Raw genomic sequence first — 10,058 nt, 5'->3', positions numbered from 1 at the left:
CTACCGTAGCATCAGGTGATAAATTTTCATAACGACAAGGAAAGTTGTGTGAGTGCGCCACACCAGATTCTTTCAGGTAGAAAGCAATATAGAAACAGATGTTCCTTATTTAATTTCGACCATATGATTTGGTGATTTTTAATGAAATCGAATGTACCATTAATGAAATTTAAACATTAATTCTGAAAAATGTAGAGGGAAAATTAAAATTTGGGCTTCCAGGTGCACGAGATTGATATTTTTAGAATGTATGTGCAAAATTTGGAGATCTAAATCATTCCCGTTTTTCCGGTATGCAATCCACAAGTTGACATATTTTTATGCGAACAAACACAACCCTACTCTCTCCTACTCTCTCTTATTATATAGAAGAAAGCTGTGAAAGTTCTGTATTATTATATCATTCACCCTCCAATGGCTGACCTCCAAAACTGTACCCGTTACCCTAGCTATTTCATTCCTGTTGAATCTGTGGTCAACATATGAGGGAAAACAAAATAATATGTACATTAAACGAACAAATACATGGAACTATTGAAAGACATAATTTCTTGCTTAATAAAATATAATTAATTATTTTAAACGAGAATGAACAGCTACTATTACATCAATAAACCTGTATCAGCTACCGTCTATAGAAGGCATTAACAAGACAGAGAATCGGATATTTATTTCAGTAAGAAAGCTGTGAAAGTTATGTAATTTATATTATTCACCCTTCAATGGCTGACCTCCAAAACTGTACCCGTTACCCTAGCTATTTCAGTCCTGTTGAATCTGTGGTCAACATATGAGGGAAAACAAAATAATATACATTGAACGAGCACATACATTTATTCTATGGCTTCTGATAAGCACCCAGAATATGATAATGATTACGATAATAACAATGTTTGCCCCATACATACATGAGGGCCTTGCTGATTGTTATCATTATTAGAATATGGAGGAGGAGGAGGAGGAGGAGGTGGTTGGGAAGAAGGAGGATGAGTGAGGAGGTGGTGATGGTGGTGGTGAAGATGAGGAGGAGGAGGAAGTGGAATATGAGGATAAGGATGAAAAGGAGGAGGAGATAGATGAGAAGGAGGTGGAAGAGAAGGAAGGAGAGAAGAAGGTGGTGGAAAAGAAGAGGAGAAGAAGGGGGAGGTGAGAGAGGAGAAGGAGGAGGAGGAGGTGGAGGAGGAGGTGGTGGAGATGAGGAGGAAGTGGAATATGAGGATAAGGATGAAAAGGAGGAGGAGGAGATAGACGAAAAGGAGATCAAAGAGGAGGAGAAGGAGTGGAGAAGAAGGTGGAGGAGAAGGAGGAGGAGAAGACGAGAAGAAGGAGAAGATGAGGGAGGAGGGAAAGGAGAGGAGGAATAAGGTGAAGAGGAGCAGGAGGAACAGGAAGAGAATAGATTGGAAGAAGAGTAAACAAGGAGGATGATGAAGGTGTGTGACGAAGAAGAGAACTAGGAGGAAAAGGAGGTGGTGGAGGAGGAGGAGATGAATGATGTGGTGATGAAGGGAAAGCGGAATTTGAGGATGAGGAGGAGAAGGAGGAGGAGTTGAAGAAAAGAGGTAGAAGTGAAGGAGATGAGGAGGAGAAGGAAGAAGTGAAGGAGGAGAAGAAAGGGAGAAGGAGGAGGCAGATGACAATAGATTGAAAGAGGAGTAGAAGGATGATAATCAGATGGATGATGAGGTGGAGAATAAAAAGATGATAATGAGGAGGAGAAGAAAGAGATGTAGGAGGAAGAAGAGGAGCAGAAATAGTACGTGTGGGAAAGAAGAGGAGAGGGGGTAGAGAAGGAGGAAGAGATTGAGAGAAGAAGGAGAAGGAGGAGAAGAAATTGTAAGATGAGTAACAGGATGATGAGGACATGTGAGGAAGAAGAGAAATAGGAGGAAAAGGAGGAGTGTGAGGAGAAATAGAAGGAGGAGGAGAAGTGAAAAATGTGGGAATAGTACTAGGAGGAGAAAAAGGAGAAGAAGGATGATGAAGAGAAGATGAATGATGTGGTGTACAGCAGGAAGAAAGATGATAGATGGAGGAGACAGATGAAGAGGGTGGAAGGAGAAAAGAAGGAGAAGGGAAAGGGGGAGGGACAGGAAGAGAATAAATTCTATAAGGAGAAATAGAAGGAAGATGAGCTGATGAAGGTGTGTGAGGAAGAAGAGAAATAGGAGGAAGAGCAGGAGAGAAAGGAAGAGTAGGAGGATAAAAAGGGAATGGAGTAGAAAAAGTACGAGAGAGAGGTAGAGGAGAAGGAGGAGAAGATGGATGAGTGCTATGAAGAAGAGAGGAGAAGAGAGAAAAAGTGAAAGAAGAGAAAAGAGGATGAAGAAGAGAGAAGAAGTGAAAGAAGATGAAGAAGAGGATGGAAGGTGAAAAAGAGAGGAGAGGAGGAAGAAGAGTGAAGAAGAGTAAGAAAAGAGAAGGTGAAAGAGTGTCAAGAAGAGGAAGAAGGGGAAGAAAAGAGAAGGAGACGAAGAAGAGGAAGAAGAATGAAGGGGAAGAAGAGGAAGAAGAGTATGAGGAGAGGGAGATGGAAGAGGTGTGGGCAGATTATAAGTAAGAGGAAGAGGAAGTTGAAGAGGAGGAGGATGCGTACATAGTTGATGAGGAATACGAGAACGAGGAGGAGAAGGAGGAGGAGGAGGGTAGGAGGAGGAGGAGGAGGAGGAGGAGGAGGAGGATAAGAGTACATAGATGATGAGGAGGAGGAGAAGGAGGAAGAGAAAAAAGAAGAAGTATATATCTACAACAAAACACTGAACTTAGAACAAGGAGAAGAAGAAGAAGAAGAAGACGTGGTAGAGGAAGAGGAAGAGAACGAGGGAGAGGGAATACAGGAAGAGAAGGAAGACGGGGATGATGGAGAAGGAGGAGGAGGGGGAATATTAAAAGCGAAAATAATGTTTATGATGAACACATAATAAAAGCGTAGCATACAATAGAGATCTTATCAAGTTTGTGACTCCCTGTGGGGTTGGACTACATAGTTATGGCGGGGGGCGCTTACCAAAAACAAACAATAACAAAGGTGAAATATATTATGAAGAATAGAATTGGCAAATAGAAAGAGATGGGGAGCGAATAGGGGGCAGAGAGAATGAAAATAAAAGAGAAGACGATAGTGCGAAGAATGATAAGGAGGAGTAGTATATTGCAGAGGAGGAGAAGGAGGTGGGAAGATGTAGGATTGATTGATTGAGTACTTTATTCATGTAGATTACAATATATACTGGCTTATACACTTATATACAATAGCTTACAATACAGCAAAATTATAGATGAATTTACATGATATAGACTAGAAAATAATTATTGAACTGTATATGATATGAAAAAGCAATTTTAATATAAACTATAGATAATAATTTAATTGTAATGCATCTACATGAATTGGCGGAGCTTTGGACATATCAATGTCCATTCTTCGGAAACAATATAACAAATATCCTTCCCACTAACTCTCTACCAAACGAGAGAGAGAGCGTGAGAGAGTGAGAGAGAGAGAGGAGCGAGTAAGAAAGAGACTGAGATTATGAGAGTGTGTGAGAGATAGTGAAAGAGATTAGATTAGATTTCTTTATTTATGTATGTTACAATATTTACGTGCTTATACACTAATTAACATTAAATGACGATAATGTTGGTTATTCAACGAATTTCACAAAGTATGAATAATTAATCAATAAGAATAAATATATAAATGGAAACAATAATCAAAATATCCTTCCCACTAACTCTCTACCAAATTGAAGGGCCGTTTACCAAAAACAAACAATAACAAAGGTGAAATATATTATGAAGAATAGAATTGGGAAATAGAAAGAGATGGGGAGCGAATGGGGGGGGGAGAAAATGAAAATGAAAGGAACGAAATGGGGAAAAGATAGAGAAGACGATGGTGAGATGGAGGAGGAGGGGGTGGAGGAGTAATAGAACAATCAATTGATCATTAATCAACATTTAGGGCCGGTTTCAGAGTTCAAGATTTAGCTAAGTTCTAGAATTTAAGGCTGTTCACTACAATTTACTTTTTCAAATTGGATAATCTCTTTCAATAAATCCTTAGTTTAAATAACGAAATTAACGTTTTGGTAGAGAGTTAGTGGGGAGGATATTTTTAATATTCTTTCCGAAGAATGGACATTGATATGTCCAAAGCTCCGCCAATTTATGTAGATGCATTACAATATAATATTATCTATAGTTATTATATTACAATTGCTTTTTCATATCATGTGCAGTTCAATATTATTTTCTAGTCTATATATGTAAATTCATCTATAATTTTGGTGTATTGTAAGCTATTGTATATAAGTGTGTAAGCCAGTATATATTGTAATCTACATAAATAAAGTACTCAATCAATCAATCAATATAATTGTTAAGATCATTATAAGAGTGAGAAAAAGTGGCAACTGAAATTTTTCTAATAAGCGAGTTATGGGTTGTTGAAGTGCTTAACTCCGTTTTCTTTCCAGATCATAAACGGTTTCGAATTTTCCATTCGAGTTTTTTTTAATACATTCAGTACATCATTGGCTTTATTCTAATATACGTTTTCCGCGATAAATGCCAAAATAAAACAAGTTATTGAATTTACAAAAGTTACTTTTTTATTTATGAACCATATGTGGAATAAAATGTTTTAGTTTGGAAAGATATATTTTTTGAATTTTTAAGAGAAGTTCTGTTAATATAGTCAAAACCGTTTATGATCTGAAATAAAACGGAATAATGGCAGTGGAGAAAGATAGGAGGAGAACAACATTGCCGATCCTCTGTCTTGTCAATGCCTTCTATAGACGGTAGCTGATACAGGTTTATTGATGTAATATTAACTATTCATTCTAGTTTAAAATAATCAATCATATTTTATTGAGCAAGAAATTATATTCTTCAATAATTTCATAATGAAGTTCCATAATTAAGATAAAATATTTTATTAATCAATTATCAATTCTACATTGTTGAAAGACGATCTAGCTACAGTGCAAAGCAAGAAAGAGATAGCGCTATCAGCTTTGTTGGATGATAAGACAAGGATAGCAATACCATTGCTAATCAAACACTACCATTATAACGTGGACCTCACTAAATACGGTATTACAATCACCCACAGCCTTCCCATTCAGTTGATGTAGGGCTAGGCACATACCACTTAGTCAAGACAAGACAAGACATGATCAGACACGTTTAGTCACAATACTTCACATAGCTGCTTTTGCCGCAACTCACACTGATTAGTCATTGCAATTAGACATATCTTCATAAGTAACTACGTGAAGTATTGTGACTAAACGTGTCTGATCATGTCTTGACTAAGGCTAGGCGCACACTAGTTAGTCAAGACAAGACAAGACTAGTCACGATTAGTCACAATACTTCACATTGTTGCTTATGACGCAACACACATCGATTTGTCATTGCAATGAGACATGTCTTCATAAGCAACTATGTGAAGTATTGAGACTAAATGTGTCTTGTCTTGACTAACCGGTGTACGCCCAGCCTTGACTAATTGTCTTGACTAATTCTTCTCAATATTACCCAGTGTACAGCAACAAAGAGACTGTATGTTTGAAGGGAGCGTAGAGCCTGTCTCCATACCCTATACAATTTTTCAATACCCATTGAGACTATAAAATCATAATGACCCCATAAACCTAAAAAATTGTTCAAAATTCAACCCCTAAATTTGAAAAAAAATTCAAAATCATCCTCTCCAATATACTGAGATTAAACTGTCAGTATCCCTTATTAAACAATATCAATGCAACCCATTTAACCCACACTGACAAGTAGAAAGTGGAACGGTACAATATCTTGATCATTTCATCACCCCTAGCTTTGAGAGGGACGATTTTTCCTCCCTTTTAATGTTTCCAACATGGCTATTGTTCGAATTTTCAGCGGTTTTTGTGAAATTTTCGCGTAATTTCATCACGTGTTTCCAGTTTTCATGTAGAGTTGAATAGGCTCTATAAAGTTGGGAAGTTATTGTACGGTTATAGCGGGTTGTATCTAGATTTTGGTTAGAAATTGTTTTTTATCTGGGTTTATCATCTTCTACTGAGAATTCTAGACTCTCATGTCTAGTGTCTACCTGATGATTTGGAGGTGTGGGAGGAGGAGGAGCAGAAGGAGGAGGAGGAGAAGGAGTAATAGGGGAAGGAGAAGAAGGAGGTGGAGGAGGATGATAAGGAGGAGAAATAACAGAAAAAGGAGGAGAAGGAGTTGGAGGAGGATGAGCAGGAGGAGAAGTAACAGAAGGAGGAGGAAGGGAAGGAGGTGGTGAAGGGGGAGAAGGTGAAGAAGATGAAGGAGGAGGAGGAGGATGAGGAGAGGAGGAGGGGGGAAGGTGGAAGTGAAGGAGGAGGAGGAGGAGGAGGAGGAGGAGGAGAAGGATGATGAAGAAAAGGAAAAATAATAGTGAGATTGGAGAAGAAGGTCGGTAGAGGAGGAGGAGGAGTAGAAAGAGGAAGAGGAAACGAAGAAGTATACAGGGTGATTCTTAATTATGGTAAAATAATTCAATACGTGATAGTAGAGGTAAAAATAAGAAAATAAATTCCTATAAACATAATATCCATAAAAGCTTCATTAGCGAGCTATACAGAATGAAAGATTTCGCCCGGAATTCAGTTCCTCTGGTGAAATACACTGATGCTGAATTGTTTGGGGACTAGTTTTGGAAAAACTTATGCTGGATTCATATATAAAAATATCTGAAAATTGAATAAAATTAGTCAGGAAGCTGTAGTGTGAGTAGTTTTTGAGAAAAAAGTTGAAATATGCAAAAAATCTAAGTAGAAAAACACATACTTCTACGTTTGATGCCCAATAACTTTCTTTAATGGCCAGTGAACAAATAATTTTTCGATATTAAAATTGTAGAGAATTTAATTCTAAAGAATCATGTAAGCTGTGTAAACTAAATTTGAATAAAATGTATTCTTATGTAGTACATTACACCACCAAAATTTGCTGTTTTATGAGGAGAATATAGAATATTCATAACACTTAACACTTAATTTATTATAAAGAATGTGTGAAAAACTCCTCCAAAGAATAGAAGGGGTTTGCATGCAGAAGATCAAATAATAGTGATTTGCCGAACAAAGAGACTGGATAATTTTTTATTGACTCTGGCAACTTGTAGACCTTTGTTTCCAAGACGTGATGGGACTTCTGTACTTCAGTTGTTAATCTTGTACGTTGGGTATCAAGTTGTTGTCTTGGACACAATGCTTGTCGTGGGAGTTTAAACACAAACAAAAACGTACCTTAACTGAGACTCATGGCAGAATGTGATACAAGCATAAAGCAGCCTACACACAGGGACATTGGTAGCGTTTACCAGCTATGGCAGAAACGTGGAATTGGAAACACATGGAATGTAAGGCTCAACTCACACTTAGGCGACTCAGGTCGAGAAGAGACTCGGCTCTAGTGGAGAGCATGTGTTTCCAAATGATGACACTCAGACTAGTCGATTCTAGTCTCCGCGATGTCACCATATGGAAACACATGCTCTCCACTAGAGTCCAGTCTCTTCTTGACCTGAGTTGTGTAAGTGTGGGTTGAGCCTTAGACCGGTGGCTATAATTCCAGCAAAAAATTTCAAAAAAGAAAAATGTCACCTACTAGCATTAAGCGGCGTCATCTGATGCTGGTGATAGCCTGATGCGACCACATGCGTCTGAGGCACTCCCCTCTGATGATGATGACTGTGGCTGTGGAATCCAAGATGGCCGCCATGGTAGTAGGCTGCCGCACCCCCACCACCTCCCACTCCACCGCCCCCGGCCACCCTGGCGTAGTTCTCCAGGATGATGTTGCACTGGTTGCCTCCCGCTGATGACGTCACGAAACCGAGCCGCACTTTCGATGAAGAGGGTCGCTGACGCGAGATCTTGGACAGATTCACTTTGGAGGAGTAGTTGTCACAATTGGGTGAACCTGGACTTGCGTTCAGGGTAGTTGGTGATGCCTCCCCTAACCTTGGAAGGACCTAGGGTTGCTTACAAGTCCCTAGTTGTAGTTTCAAAACCAATCCACACTGGTGAAAATCTGATTGATGATGGATGATCTTGGACAGATTTCTTTGATGAAGTGGTTGTCACGATGAGATAAGCCTGAATTTGCTTTCAGGGTAGTTGATTGGGCCTCAAGAAGGGTTGCTTACAAGTCCCTAGTTGCAGTTGCAGAACCAAGCCACACTGATAAAGAGGGTCGCTGATCTTCAACACATTCACTTTAATGAAGTAGTTGTAACGATTGAATAAACCTGAATTCGCTTTCAGGGTTGTTGGTGATGCCTTGACACACCTTGGTTGGATCCTAACCTTGGTTGATGGACCTGGGACTTACAATCCCTATTTGAAGATTCGAAAACAAGCCAAACTTTCAAAGAGGGTTGGTGATAGAAGATCTTGGATAGATTCACTTTGGGACTGTGGTTTCTGAAGGTTTCTTGATAATTTATGGAGGTTTGGAGGTTTCTCCAATGTTCCTGATGAAACTATGGTTTCTTGATAAATTATGAAGGTTTGGAGGCTATTCTGATGTTCCCTTTGAGAGTTTTAGTGGTTGACCTGCTATTCCAACTGATGATGTTGAAGTTTCTGTAGATGGTTTTGATGTTTCAGCCAATGGCATTGATGGTTCTAACGGAACTGTGGTTGATTCTGATGTTTCTGTGGATAGCTTTGATGTTCTAGACAATGATTTTGATGGTTCTGATGTTTCTGAAGATGGTTTTGATGTTCCAGACAGCGATGTTGATGGTTCAAATGATCCTGTGGTTAATGTTGATGTTTCTATGGATAGCTTTGATATTCCAGACAATGAGTTTGATGTTTCTGATGCTCCTATTGTTGATCTTGATGATTCTGATGGTCCTATTGTTGATCTTGATCGTTCTGTGGATGGTTTTGATGTTCCAGACAATATTTTTGATGGTTATGATTGTCCTTTAGTTGATTTCGATATTTCTGAGGTTGATTCTGATGTTTCTATAGTTGTTTTGATGCTTCAGCAACTGTTTGTGATGTTTCAGTGGATTACTTCAACATATATTTGCTAAGATCACTCACTTTGGGTGTGGTTTTTACCTTTGCATGGATGAAATTCATCAATATAAACTTTAAATGTGAAATTCCATTAAAATTCATGGAGAGTGTGATGTTCTATGAGTAATTTGCTGAACGTTTTGAAGATTCTGCTGAATGTTGGATATTTCTCTGATGAAGACACCGATTCACAGTGATACTTATCTGATGCTGAGTCTGGAGATGATTTCAATATTTTTCAGCTATTCCATGATATCTTGACTTTGAGCTGATTACAACCTTCTAAAAGGCTAGTATTTCACCACCTATCACCTATTTATACTGTTATACAAATTGTATTTTCTTCTCAAATTACTCGCAATCATTTTTCATCATTCAACTGCCTCTTTTGAATAACTCAATATTCCCACTTACTTATTTTTTGAATCCTTCAGCAATTATTTCAAAAATGCTTTATTGTTTCAACACTCTTCCTTTCTCCTACTTTATCTTTCACACTCAATTGACACAATTTCCATCTCCCTTATTCAAATATTCCATATCAGGCACCATTTCCTATACTGACACACTCTATTGGTAACTTTGAAAACTACTACTTTCTGGCGCGAAATTCAAAATACACAACTTTGATTTATTCCGAGTTCCACTGTATCACAAACGTTCGAAACCGATGTTTTGAAAAAAAATGAAAGAAATACTATTTTCTGTAGAAGTTCTAACACTTAACTCAAAGACAGTTTTCAAATTTATTCGAATTGTTCTATTTTATTGAAATCACATCAATTTAGGCCGTGGTTCAATTACGTATTCATTTTTTCCTTAATTACTTTATTTTTCTACTATTTATTTCGAATCGAAGCACTTTATGAGGTTTGAAAAACTATATCTTCTTTATTAATTTCTATATTTATATTTCTAGTAGAAGCACTTATTATTGAAAAAGTTTGAAAAAACTATTTTTGAAAGATGACGAGGAACTATGAGTAA

General features: G+C 37.9%; 1 protein-coding gene across 1 annotated transcript in view; it reads right to left on the bottom strand.

The window, feature by feature from the left end:
- LOC111060399 overlaps window positions 1-9,436 on the bottom strand; it is a gene marked incomplete at its 3' end in the record, with an annotated part of 114,911 nt that extends 105,475 nt beyond the window's left edge. The window contains 2 exon segments of the mRNA XM_039441188.1: window positions 7,645-7,959; window positions 9,427-9,436. Of these exon segments, the coding sequence (XP_039297122.1) occupies window positions 7,645-7,959; window positions 9,427-9,436 (325 nt within the window).
- Window positions 9,437-10,058: the final 622 nt, after the last annotated feature.

Source organism: Nilaparvata lugens, chromosome 14 (genome assembly GCF_014356525.2).
Source record: "Nilaparvata lugens isolate BPH chromosome 14, ASM1435652v1, whole genome shotgun sequence".
Lineage (NCBI taxonomy): Eukaryota > Metazoa > Arthropoda > Insecta > Hemiptera > Delphacidae > Nilaparvata > Nilaparvata lugens.
This window is presented reverse-complemented; position numbering and strand designations above follow the sequence as displayed.